General features: G+C 49.0%; 1 protein-coding gene across 7 annotated transcripts in view; it reads left to right on the top strand.

Moving 5' to 3' along the window:
- The window catches only part of SPTB (spectrin beta, erythrocytic), a 141708-nt gene that overhangs the window by 94907 nt on the left and 33029 nt on the right, over positions 1 to 13772 (top strand). For all 7 annotated transcript variants that reach the window (XR_014810944.1, XM_013978290.3, XM_084969428.1 and 4 more), the window contains 6 exons: positions 42 to 942; positions 2571 to 2708; positions 6582 to 7338; positions 8090 to 8292; positions 8388 to 8478; positions 12540 to 12686. Coding sequence is in view for 6 of the 7 variants with exons in the window: in XM_013978290.3 (XP_013833744.3) it covers positions 42 to 942; positions 2571 to 2708; positions 6582 to 7338; positions 8090 to 8292; positions 8388 to 8478; positions 12540 to 12686 (2237 nt within the window). In the remaining variant the exon portion in view is untranslated. The remainder of the gene's footprint in view (positions 1 to 41; positions 943 to 2570; positions 2709 to 6581; positions 7339 to 8089; positions 8293 to 8387; positions 8479 to 12539; positions 12687 to 13772) is intronic.

Genomic DNA, 13772 nt, shown 5'->3' with positions numbered 1-13772 from the left:
AGAGATGAAGCCCTTACCCTTTATGTCCTCCTTCCTCCCAGGGTACCAGCCTTGTGACCCCCAGGTTATCCGGGACCGCGTCAGCCACCTGGAGCAGTGCTTTGCGGAGCTGAGCAACACCGCAGCCGGGCGCAAGGCCCAGCTGGAGCAGTCAAAGAGGCTCTGGAAGTTATTCTGGGAGATGGATGAGGCCAAGAGCTGGATCAAGGAGAAGGAGCAGATTTACTCCTCCCTGGGCTATGGGAAGGACCTGACCAGCGTGCTCATCTTGCAGCGCAAGCACAAGGCCTTTGAGGATGAGCTGCGCAGGCTGGACCCCCACCTGGACCAGATCTTTCAGGAGGCTGAGGACATGGTGGCACTCAAGCAGTTTGGGTACCCGAAGAACGAGGCCTGGGTCAAGGAGGTGTCTGCCCAGTGGGACCAGCTGAAGGAGGTGCCTGCCCAGTGGAACCAGCTGAAGGAGCTGGCTGCCTCTCGCAAGAAGAACCTCCAGGATACTGAGAACTTCTTCCAGTTCCAGGGTGATGTGGATGACCTGAAGGCCTGGCTGCAAGATGCCCACAAGCTGCTCTCAGGAGAAGATGTGGGACAGGATGAAGGAGCCACACGAGCCCTGGGGAAAAAGCACAAGGACTTCCTGGAGGAGCTGGAGGAGAGCCGCGGGGTGATGGAGCATCTGGAACAGCAGGCCCAGGACTTCCCCGAAAGGTTCCGGGATTCCCCAGATGTGACCAACCGGCTACAGGTCCTCAGGGATCTGTACCAACAGGTGGTGGCCCAGGCAGACCTGCGTCGGCAGAGGCTGCAGGATGCCCTGGACTTGTACACGGTGTTTGGGGAGACGGATGCCTGTGAGCTGTGGATGGGTGAGAAGGAGAAGTGGCTGGCTCAGATGGATATCCCAGACACGCTGGAGGACCTGGAGGTTGTGCAGCACAGGTGAGAGCCCACCCTGCCCTCCTCGCTTGCCCACACCCAGTCTGCAATCCTGATGCTAGAACAGCCTCTAGGTCAGCAAAGGTCTCTCTGAGAGGCTGTAGGATGCCGTTTATCACAGAGGCCAGGCACCGAGAGTCATGAGTTCTCCTCCAGCACTGTGGCTTTGGGTACTTCACCCCCTGGAGCCTTCCCCAAAATAAAACAAAGGGGCTCTTCCCTCCTTCCTTCCTTCCTTTTTTCTTTCTGCCTTCCTTCCTCCATTCTCCCTCCCTCCCTTTTTCTGCTTTTAGGTCTGCACCTGTAGCATATGGAAGTGTCCAGACTAGGGGTCAAACTGGAGCTGCAGCAGCTGGCCTACACCACAGCCACAGCAACAGGAGATCCAAGCCACATCTGCAACCTACACCACAGGTCAAGGCAGTGCTGGATTCTTGATGCACTGAGTGAGGCCAGGGATTGAACCTGCATCCTCACAGATAGTAGTTGGGTTCATAACTTGCTAAGCCACAATGGGAAGTCCCAAAGGGGCTCTTTCCTGTCCAGGTATTGGATTACTTTTCAGCTACAGCAGCCTTTGTTCAAATGAATTGTATATGGAACCCCTGACATTTAATGCAGAGGAAAGTGGAGCTGATCTGGTTAAGGGTGGGGACAAGAGGCTGGACCCCACAAGCTCTGCTTTCTGGGACCAGTACCTAAACCACAGAACCCTGAGGGGCCACAGGGACCGGTTTGTATACCACCAGTCTGCAAGGCCTAGTGGTTTCCAGGCTTCTCATTTCCAGTATTCTGATTCCATCAGCATTCTGGCAGGGGAAGGCGTGCCCCCAGTCTGTGAGGCATCCCAGCATCCTGAGTGCAGAATTCAGGTTGTTGAGAAGAGGTCACTTGTGGCCCCATGTGGATGATGGAGGGACCTGGGCTATAACTCCAAAAAGTTGGCTTTCATAACCACACAAGGTCCCTCCCTCAGCAGCTCTCCTTCCTGCTATCCAGGGAGGGCTGGGGAGGTACCCTCCAAGTAAGCTGTCAAGGCCGTGGAATTAGGGTCCACAGGCAGCAGCCGGGGCAGGGGAGACGTGGTAGGTGATGTCTGTGGAGATGAACAACCCCCAGACCTCATTTTCCCCCGTATCTCTCTGTTGAGCCAGGGGCCCATGTATATGTAACCAGCTCTCATCTAACATGATCCAGGTGGAGAACCCGTCGTGGCTCAGTGGTTAACGAATCCGATTAGGAACCATGAGGTTGTGGGTTCGATCCCTGGCCTGGCTTAGTGGGTTAAGGATCCGGTGTTGCCGTGAGCTGTGGTGTAGGTTGCAGATGCGGCTTGGATCCCGTGTTGCTGTGGTTGTGGCGTAGACCGGCGGCTACAGCACCGATTGGACCCCTAGCCTGGGAACCTCCATATGCCACAGGAATGGCCCTGGAAAAGCCAAAAAAGGCAAAAATAAATAATAAATAAATAAATAAATAACGTGATCCAGGAAATGCTAAACCATGACACTGGACCCATGAACCAGAAAACTGTGTGTGTCAGCACACCTTCTCCTTTCTCCCCTCTTACCTGGTCACAGGTATGTGGCCACTGCTGCCTTACTGATCCTTGTTTTCTCTGTCCACATCAGGTTTGACATCCTAGACCAGGAGATGAAGACTTTGATAGCACAGATTGACGGCGTGAATGTTGCTGCCAACAGCCTGGTGGAGAGTAACCATCCACGCAGCACGGAAGTGAAACAGTACCAGGACCATCTGAACACCAGGTGGGCTGTGGGTAGGGCGCGGAGCTGGGAGCTTCTTTTCCCAGCTTCTGACACCCCCACCCACCAAATCAGGATGCCTGCTGTGTGCTGCCACGTTTGTGCCCTCAGAGCTCCTGCCTCGCTCAGCCCTGCTCTCCTTCCATCATAGGGTCGAGGAGGACCTGGGTGGTGAGCAGCCAGGGGAGGGAGGGAGGGAGATGTGTTCACAGAGCTGCGAATGCTGTGCCTGGGGCGGGAGTGTGCTGAGTGATGCAGGCGATGCTCTGAGTGCAGAGTCAGAATCAGGCGTATATTTCCCTAGACGTTCTTAGGCCGGGAGAATTGCTTTCTGAGAGCTCTTTAGTACTGTCCATAAAAGAAAGCTCCTGCTTGCACCCAAATGCTGTGTGGATAATGAGACTGGCTTGAAGAGGAGAATTAGCAGGAAGACTTGAGCATGCTTTGTGGCCAGAACAACAACAACAACAAAAAAGGCCCTGAGGAGCCTTTGGAGAGGAGCTGCTTTCAGCACAGGGCATAATTGCCCACGAGTTCCTTGAGGAGCACTGAGGCCAGAGCACGCGCCTGTGTGCCATTTGTTACCCTGGGCCCTGCAGGCACAAGGTCACGTGCTCACCGCCTCCCCACACTTGTGCCTGAGCCCCCCTCTGCCCAAGGCCCTCTGGGAGGTGGGGTTAGAGAAGATGCAGCTGTAAAGCAGAGGAGCAGTGCAGTGGAGGCTTCAGGGGAGGCAAGGGGTGATCCCCCCAGGTGTTTTGGAACCACTAGAACAGGGTCAATTATCTCAGCATCCAGAGAAGGGATTGTAGTTCAGGAGGGCTCACTGATCTGAGGTTTATGCAGAGGAGGAGGATGCCCCCTTGCTCTTGTTTAGGCTCGGAGGGAACAGGGGTGTGTGTGGGGGGGGGGGGGGCTCGGAGGGAACAGGTGTGTGTGTGTGTGTGTGTGTGTACACTTTGCTTTTTTCATTGCTGTTTCCCCGAAGCCTAGAACAGTGCCTGGCACAAGGCACATAATTGTTGGGTGATAAATGCTTAGTAAATAAGTGACCAGGGACAAAATTGAAATATCTTCTGCCAGACTTGGCACATATGAGTCATTCAAATACTTGTCAAATGTATCATTACGTTCCATCATACACTTTCTGGTTGACCAAAATTTTCTTATTAATCTGGGGCCCCAGCCTAAACCTGGACTCCTGTCATGACTTGGCCGGGGCTGCCCATCACAGCTCTATCAGCTTCCTCCCTCTTGGAGATGGTGCAACGAAGGGGAAAGTGGCTTTGGGAGGCAGACGAGACCCAAACCCCAGCCTGTCCCCTGCGTAGCCCCCACCTGGTGGCTGCCACGAGGCCGCACCAAGAAAGGTCTAGGAAAACCACTGTGGGGACTCTTGCCCTGGGGCACAGCCAGACCCTTTCCCATGGCTTCTGGGAGGGTCCAGACAATCTCAAAGCCCTGGAGCACCTCACCATCCTTTCACAGTGGTCTCAGGCCACCTTGGAGAAGACGGTCAGCTCCTTTCCCCTGACCTCCCAGCCCCAGCACCACCCGTGCACCAGACACCGAACCCCCAGAGGTCAGGGACATCATATCTAGCAGAGAAGCTGAGAAACCTCTGGGCGCTCGCTCCTCTCTCTCCTGTATTCCCGATCCTTGCCGGCCCATCTCCCACTTCTCTTTGCAGACCTGTCTTCCACCCAGACTAGCAGCTGTGGTCACCCTGGGGATGCCTGCAATGCGCTCTATCCAGTCCACCTGCCTTGTCCCTCCACCTCCATCCTCCAGGTGCTGGGAATACAAAGATGAGTGAGATACTCAGGGCCCAGTCCTTAAATAGATCACTCTGACGGAGGCTCTGGAGGTCTGTTCCTTAAGATACAGCTCAGGTGGGACTGCCACAGAACCTCTCTGCCTGGTGTGTGCTCTGGACCCAGGACTTTATACTGCAGTTTTTTGCTGAATTTAATTTTTCTCTAAGTCATACACGCAGTAGGGCAAAGTCTGGCTGTGATTGTGTCATCCCAAAGGCTAACATAGTGCTTCAATGATGTGGCTATTCAAGAGAGGTGGGCTCAGTTAGGGAATGCGTGTTCAGCACATCCTCATGTGCTTATAGGTCACAGTGATGCAGGATGAGTAAACCCAAGTTCAAGGGAGGTGTCCTGGTGATCGGGATCCAGGCTGATGGGCAGCTCATTAGAAGAGGTTTACAGTGGGCGTCAGATCAACCCCAGGACCTCTGCATACTCCCCAGTTTCATTCCAGACGTCACATAAAGTTTATGTTCTAATTATAATCCCAGCTCCTCCTTCTTCTCCCTTCTCTTTGCTAAGACTCTTTTCTTTTAGAGCCACAGTGGCTTTTCTTGGGCCCTGGGCACTTAGAACGTGGTCTTGGGCATTTCTGTGGTTCCTCTGGGGCAGCTGGAGCCCTATGTTCTAAAGAATTCTTGAAGTGGATAATTCAGGCTTTCTAATTATTTTCAGTACAGGTCTACCTCAGAGATACTGTGGGTTCAGTTGCAGACCACCTCAGTAAAGCAAATATAAAAATAAAGCAGGAGTTCCCGTCGTGGCGCAGTGGTTAACGAATCCGACTAGGAACCATGAGGTTGCGGGTTCGATCCCTGCCCTTGCTCAGTGGGTTAACGATCCGGCGTTGCCGTGAGCTGTGGTGTAGGTTGCAGACGCGGCTCGGATTCCGCGTTGCTGTGGCTCTGGCGTAGGCCAGTGGCTACAGCTCCGATTCAACCCCTAGCCTGGGAACCTCCATATGCCGCGGGAGCGGCCCAAGAAATAGCAACAATAACAACAACAACAACAACAAAAAAAAAGACAAAAAAAAAAAAATAAAGCAAGTCACACAAATTTAGGGGGTTCCCAAGGCATATGAAAGTTGTGTTTACATAATACTGTGGTCTATTAAGTGTGCAACAGTATTGTGTCTGGAAAAACAATGTGAATACCTTAATTTAAAAATATTTATTGCTAAAAATTGCTAACCATCATCTAAGCCTTCAATGAATCATATTTTTTGTAATAGTAACATCAGAGATCACCGATCACAAATCACCATAGCAAATATAATAGTGAAAAAGTTTGAAATATTTCAAGAATTACCAAAATATGATACAGAGACATGAAGTAAACAAATGCTGTTGGAAGAATGGTGCTGATAGACTTCTCAGCAAAGGGTTGTTACAGACCTTGGATTTGTAAAAAAACGAAAACAAACATAATATCTGAGAAACACAGTAAAGCAAACACAAAAAAAAGGCAAGGTATGCTTGTATTTCAAAAAACCTGGGGAGGGAGATCCTGTCATGGCTCAGTGGTTAACAAACCCGACTAGTATTCATGAGGACACAGGTTCGATCCCTGGCCTCGCTCAGTCAGTTAAAGACCCGGCATTGCCATGAGCTGTGGTGTAGGTCACAGATGCAGCTGGGATCTGGTGTTGCTGTGGCTGTGGTGTAGTCCAGCAGCTGTAGCTCCCATTTGACCCCTAGCCTGGGAATCTCCATATGTCACGGGTGCGGCCCCAAAAAGACAAAAGACATTTAAAAAAAAAAATGGAGATATTGTATGATTGCCTGAAGTATAGAGCTTACAGAGAGAGCATCACGTTCCTTTACTGATGGAATAGCATCTCAGCTCACCTCCTGCTGGTAGAAAGCTCTGATTGGCAGTTAGGTTGTTTTGGATGAAAATGGATAAACAAATTTTACTCCTCACAGTTTGGTTGATAGGTGATTTTTTTCCCCATCGTGCAAGGTCCGTCAGGAGAGTCTCTGGTGGGAAATCTGGAAGGGACATCCTGTGGGAAGAGTGAAGAAAGAGGGTGTCACTGTGTCCCTGTTCCCCTTGGCAGGTGGCGGGAATTCCAGACCATGGTGTTGGCCCGGCGGGAGGCGGTGGACTCCGCCCTCCGGGTGCACAACTACTGTGTGGACTGTGAGGAGACCAGCAAGTGGATCATCGACAAGACGAAGGTGGTGGAGTCCACAAAAGATCTGGGCCAGGACCTGGCGGGGGTCATGGCCATTCAGCGCAAGTTGTCGGGGCTGGAGCGCGATGTGGCTGCCATCCAAGTCCGCGTCGGGGCCCTGGAGCAGGAGTCACATCGGCTGATGGAGTCACACCGTGAGCAGGAGAAGGACATTGGCGAGCGGCAGGCGTATGTGGAGGAGCTGTGGCAGGGCCTGCAGCAAGCCCTGAAGGGCCAGGAGGCCTTGCTGGGGAAATCCAGCCAGCTGCAGGCCTTCCTGCAGGATCTGGATGCCTTCGAGGCCTGGCTGTCCACAGCCCAGAAGGAAGTGGCCTCTAAGGACATGCCCGAGTCCCTCCCGGAGGCCGAGCAGCTCCTGCAGCAGCATGCGGCCCTCAAGGATGACATTGACAGGCACCAGGAGAACTACCAGCATGTCAAGGCGTCCGGGGAGAAGGTGATCCATGGCCAGACAGACCCGGAGTACCTGCTTCTGGACCAACGGCTGGAGGGCCTAGATAAGGGCTGGGATGCCCTGTGCCGGATGTGGGAGAGCCGTGGCCACACCCTTGCCCAGTGCCTCGGCTTCCAGGAATTCCAGAAAGATGCCAAGCAGGCTGAAGCCATCCTCAGCAACCAGGTGGGGAGAGGCATTCAGGATGCCGGCGGGGGGGGGGGGGTGCGCAGGGGGTGTCTCTCGGGGCAACAGGGAATTTGTAAGTCATGAGACTGCAAAAGTGCTACAGGGCTCAGGGACCAAACTGCTTTTCTTGGATTCTCTCTAGCCACTAGTCTAGGGAACAGTCCTCTTTGGTCCTTCTCACATGCCTTTTCCAGCCCTGGGTCCCAAAGTGTGTCTTGTTCTTGGACCAGTTAGAGGCCAGAGAAGTGAGTTTTCCCCTGGGTGGTTATCCTTCCATGTGGCTTTAGGGTCCCTGTTGAGGCGCCCCTGGGCAGGGGTGGGGAACACAGCTCAGGGAGCTTTTTTTTTTTTTCTTTTTAGGGCTGCACCCACAGCATATGGCAGTTTCCAGGCTGGGGGTCAAATCAGAGTTACAGCTACTGGCCTATGCCACAGCCACAGCAACTCTGGAACAGAGCCTCGTCTACAGCCTACACCACAGCTCACAGAAATGCCGGATCCTTAACCCACTGAGCAAGGCTAGGGACCGAACCCATATGCTCATGGATACCAGTCAGATTCGTTTCTGCTGCGCCACCGTGGGAACTCCCGGCTCAGGGAACTTCTTCCTTGCACAACTCTGTGGGGGCAGGGTGCCATTCCTGTTGTAACCCACATGGCTGCACATGCTGCTCCTGCCTGGCAGGTGCCCCCCTACCCCACCTCCTCAGCTTGTCTTCATGCCTTGTCTGGAAATTTGCTTCAACAGGAATATACCCTGGCTCACTTGGAGCCCCCAGACTCCCTAGAAGCTGCAGAAGCCGGGATCCGGAAGTTTCAAGATTTCTTCACAACTATGGAGAACAACCGAGATAAGGTCTTGAGTCCTGTGGACTCTGGAAACAAGCTGGTGGCCGAGGGAAACCTCTACTCAGACAAGATCAAGGAGAAGGTGCAGCAGATAGAGGACAGGTACTGTCTGTCCCTGGGATCACGGCCTGGAGCCAGGTAGGATGGTGGTGCTGTGCTCAGCACCCTTGTGACTTCCGTTCCCCCTTCCCTTCCAGGCACAAGAGGAACAACGAGAAGGCCCAGGAAGCCTCAGTTCTTCTGCAAGACAACCTGGCGCTCCAGAACTTCCTGCAGAACTGCCAGGAGGTGAGGCTCCAGCCAGGCTGGCCACTTTGCAGGAGATTCCTTCCAGGCGCAGAGGGCCCTAGAGGTGGGAGGTCCTTTCTCACTTAGGGACCTGAAGTCCATGAGTAGGGAGTCTGGGCGCTTGATGGCTTAAGTCCTTCATTGTCTAGAACTTTGCTTCCACAGTTCTTTTTTTCAAATCTGTAAAGATATTTTCATTGAAATAATTTTTTTTCATTCATTCATTTTTTTAAAAATTTATTCCTTTTAGAATATAGTTGGTTTACAATGTTGTATTCGTTTCAGGTATACAGCAAAGTAAATCAGTCATGCAAATACATACATGCATTCCTTGTTTCCACATAGGTCCTTACAGACTATCAAGTAGATTTTCCTGTGCGGTACTGTAGGTTCTCACTAATCATCTATTTTATACAGTAGTGTGTACATGTTATTCGCAATTCTTCCCTATCCCCAACAGTTTTACCTATAGTAACCATAAGATTGGTTTGGAAATCTGTGAGTTTGTTTCTGTTTTTTTGTTTTTATTATTTTTAATTAATTAATTAATTTATTTATTTATTTATTTATTTTTTTGGCATTTTAGGGCCACACCTGTGTCATATGGAAGGTCCCAGGCTAGGGGTCCAGTCAGAGCTGCAGCTGCCAGCCTACACCACAGCCATAGCAGTGCCAGATTCAAGCGGCGTCTATAACCTATACCGCAGCTCATGGCAACACCAAATCCTTAACCCCCACTGACCGGGGCCAGGGATCGAACCTGCCTCCTCATGGATAGTAGCAGGCTTTGTTAACCACTGAGCCACAACAGGAACTCCTGTTTCTGTTTTTTAAATGAGTTCTTTTGTAATGTATTTATTCAGTTTAGCATGTAAGTGATATCATATGATATTTGTCTTTCTCTGACTTCACACAGTGTGATAATCTCTAGGTCCATCTATGTTGCTGCAAATGGCATTATTTCATTCTTTTTTATGGCTAAATAGTGTTCCATTGTGTATATGTACCACATCTTCCTTATCCATTCCTCTGTTGATGGACAAATGATGGTTGTTTCCATGTCTTGGCTGTTATGAATAGTGCTGCAGTGAACATTGGAGTGCATATATCTTTTTGAAATAGAGTTTTCTCTTGATATACGCCCAGGAGGAGGATTGCTGGATCCTATGGTAGTTCTATATTTAGTTTTTTAAGGACCCTCCGTACTGTTCTCCATTGTGGTCACACCATTTTACATTCCCACTAACAGTGTAGAGGATTCCCTTTTCTTCACACCCCATCCAGCATTTGTTATTTATGAACTTTTTGATGATGGCCATTCTGACTGGTGTGAGGTGATACCTCATTGTAGTTTTGACTCACATTACTCTAATAATAAGTGATGTTGAGCATCATTTCATGTGTTTTTTGGCTATCTGTATGCCTTCTTTGGAGAGTTGTCTGTCCAGATTTTTTGATTAGGCTTTTTGCTTTTTAATTTAAAGCTCCATGTGATGTTTGTATATTTTTAAGATTAATCCCTTGTCAGTCGCTTTGTTTGCAAAGATTTTCTCCCATTCTCTGGTTATCTTTTTGTTTTTTTATGGTTTCCTTTGCTGGTGCAAAAGCTAAGTTTAATTAGGTCTCATTGGCTTATTCTTGTTTTTATTGTGATTATTCTAGAATGTGACTCAAGCAAGATGTTGCTGTGATTTATGTCAAAAGTGTTCTGCCTGTGTTTTTATCTAGGAGCTTAATAGTATCTGGCCTTATGTTTAGTTCTTTAATCCATTTTCAGTTTATTTTTATGTATGGTGTTAGAGAATGTTCTAATTTCATTCTTTGTTATATAGCTGTCCAGTTTTCCCAGCACTGTTTATTGAAGAGACTGTTTTTCTTCCACTGTATGTTCTTGCCTCCTTTGTCATAGATTAGTTGACCATAGGTGCTTGGTTTATTTCCAGGCTTACTCTCCTGTTCCACTGATCTATATTTCTGTTTTTGTACCAGTCCCAAATTGTTTTGATTACTGTAGCATTATAGTAGCACTGTAGTGTGAAGTCAGGAAGCCTAATTCCTCCAGTTCCATTTTTTGTTTTTAGTATTGCTCTGGTGATTTGGGGTCTTTTTTTTTCTTTCCCCCATACAAATTTTAAAATATTTGGTTCCAGTTATATGATGAATGTCATTGGTAACTTGATAGGGATTGCCTTGGGTAATGTAGTCATTTTGACAATGTTGATTCTTCCAATCCAAAAGCATGGTGTATCTTTCTGTTTGTGTCGTCCTTGATTTCTTTCATCAGTGTCTTAACGTTTTCAGAGTACAGGTCTTTTATCTCTTTAGGGATAAAAGAGATTTATCCTAGATATTTTATTCTTTTTGGTGCAGTGGTAAATGGAATCGTTTCCCTAATTTCTTTCATTGTTAACCCATAGAAATGCAATAGATTTATGCATATTAATTTTGTATCCTGAAACTTTACCAAATTCATTGATGAGCTCTAATAGTTTTCTGGTTGTGTCTTTAGGATTTTCTAGATATGCATCATGTCATCTGCAAACAGTGATAGTTTTACTTCTCCAGTTTAGATTCCTTTTATTTCTTTTTCTTCTCTGATTGCCTTGGCTAGGACTTCCAAAACTATGTTGAATAACAGCAGTGAAAGTGGACATCCTTGTCTTATTCCTGATCTTAGTGGAAATGCTTTCAGTTTTTCATCATTGAGAATGAAGTTAGCTATGGGTTTGTCATATATGTTCTTAAAGATATCTTTTAATTTGTCAAGTCCAGAGCAGGGTTTCTCAAAGAATGGCCTGAGGACTATCTATATTAGAGTCACCTAGGGCCTGGTCAGGGCTGGCTTAAAGGGCATGTGGTCTGTGCATTCACATGGAGCCACCTGCCAACAGGGCCCCATATTTAGTTTAACCCCCTGCTGTTACCATCTTGAAATTCTTTTTTTTTTTTTTTTTTTTTTTTTTTGTCTTTTTGCCATTTCTTGGGCCACTCCCGTGGCATATGGAGTTCCCAGGCTAGGGGTTGCATTGGAGCTGTAGCCACTGGCCCAACGCAGGATCTGAGCCGCATCTGCGACCTACACCACAGCTCACAGCAATGCTGGATCCTTAACCCACTGAGCAAGGCCAGGGATCGAACCCGCAACCTCATCGTTCCTAGTCAGATTCATTAACCACTAAGCCATGATGGAACTCCTTGAAATTCTTAATAATTTTGAATGTTTCCATTTTCCACCAGGCCCTGCAAATTATGGAGCCAATCCTAGCTCTAGTTAAATGCAGATCCCTGGGCCCCATTGGGGCCCAGATGAATCAGAACTTAGGGGTGAGAAAGAGCAGCAAGCCTCTGGCCTGGAGAAGTGCTGACTTAGAAGGTCCACACTCAGCCTGGGGTGAGCTGTACAGGAAGGTCTTTAACCTGCGCTCCTGGTTCCTTTGGGGAAGAGTACTCCCGTGTGGGATGGGACACTCCCTGCCTTCTTTCTTACTCCTGTCCTCATACCCCTTTCCTCTCAACCCATGTGACTTTTTTTCATCTACCTCTGTCCTTGGCACCAACCAGGCATGGCATGATGCCAGGACATCTTGGAAACGTCGGAAGCTCACCACAGTTCTTCCTTCATTGTTAGTTATAGGAACTGCCCTTGGCTTTTCCCTCAGATAACATTTTCTCTGTGTATTAATGATTTCTCACCTTCCTGCCAAAGAGTGGATTTATCCATCCATTCAGTAGACACTTGCTTGAGTTCCTACAATAGGCTAGGCCCTGTCCTTGGTCCTGGAAATTCAGAGAGAATATATATTTACATAAACCTGGTGTCACACTGCACATTCTAGTGGGGAAGACACAGTAGGGCCCATATTTTAGCCCTGAGACTACACAGATTAAGTTGCCTCTGCTGGGAATTAAGGATCCAGAGTTGGAGGGTCATACTCTGCTGTGTTCACACTTCCTCCCCTTGGCCTTCTACTGTAGCCAGAAGTGGGCATCAGGCCCTGCCCAGAGCTCCTGGCCAAAGAGGGACACTTGGGGACCATTGGATGCACTCTCTCTGCCCACAGCTCACTCTCTGGATCAATGACAAGCTGCTGACATCTCAGGATGTCTCCTATGATGATGCGCGAAACCTTCACAACAAGTGGCTGAAGCACACGGCGTTCGAGGCGGAGCTGGCTTCTCAACAGGGCTGGCTAGAGAACATTGATGCGGTGAGTAGTGAGTGGCAGGGCCCTCTGCTCAGGGATGCTTCACGTGGGCATAGACACAGGTCCGAAGCTTGCTGGACAGTATAGAACCTGGACAAGAAAAACTTCTCCATATAGTAATAAAACTTCAGGACTTCTGATACATCCAGTCTGTTAAGCCTGGTCAGAATGGCTGCCTCCTCTGGGTCACCTACGTCTGGCAAAGTCCAAGACACTGAGGACACGGAGTTAGAGCCTCAGTGTCCAGTGCCAGGACAGCAGTTATCTCTGTCTGCCTTCCATCATCCTCACTGGGGCCCCAGTACTGTCCTACCCAGGGGCAGGGGAGTATGTGAGAAGAGCAGAGTGGAACAAAGACTATTGACCCTCACTGGATGGGCAGAAACACATCTCTTGTCAGTGAGGAACCAAGGGTCCCTTCTCTAATGAGTTTCCCTGGGTCCCGAGTCACAATGTGGCTGGAGTTAAATCTGGGATAGCCTCTCTCTGCTGGGGATATCCAGAAGGATCAGGCCTAGGGGCCACACGAGGCTGCATCCACAGTGGTTAAGGGTGCAGGCTCCAAACCAGACTGACTGCTCAACCTCCCTGCACCTCAGTCTTCATCTGTAAAGTGAGGATGATAACAGTACCTACCCAAGGGAGTGATGAGCGTTAAAGTATTTAGGATAACACTTGGCAGTTAACAGGCACTCAATAAATATTGACTATTATTAGCAAGTTTATAGTCCTACACCCAAATCATCTCAAACTATAACCTTCCAAAAAAAGATACATTTATGTAAGAGAAAACTGGATAAGACAAACTCAACTACTGAAAGATATCACTGAAGGTCGATGCACAGCTTCTGGGAAGACAATTAAGAAAGGGTAGAACTCACAGGGAGATTTCCATGATGCTTGTACCTAAACGGTTTTTTTTTTTTTTTGCTTTTTAGGCCCACACATGCAGCATATAGCAAATGGAAGTTTCCAGGCTAGGCGTTGAATCAGAGCTATGGCCACCAGCCTATACCACAGCCACAGCCACACCAGATCCAAGCCGAGTCTGTGACCTGCACCACAGCTCATGGCAACACCGAATCCTTA

The sequence above is a fragment of the Sus scrofa genome, chromosome 7, assembly GCF_054392235.1.
Source record: "Sus scrofa isolate SSC_HxYL_T2T_F1_AM1 chromosome 7, Sscrofa_HxYL_maternal_Yorkshire_Landrace_v2.0, whole genome shotgun sequence".
Lineage (NCBI taxonomy): Eukaryota > Metazoa > Chordata > Mammalia > Artiodactyla > Suidae > Sus > Sus scrofa.
Note: the sequence above shows the minus strand (reverse complement) of the source record. Positions and strands in the feature narration are given on the sequence as shown.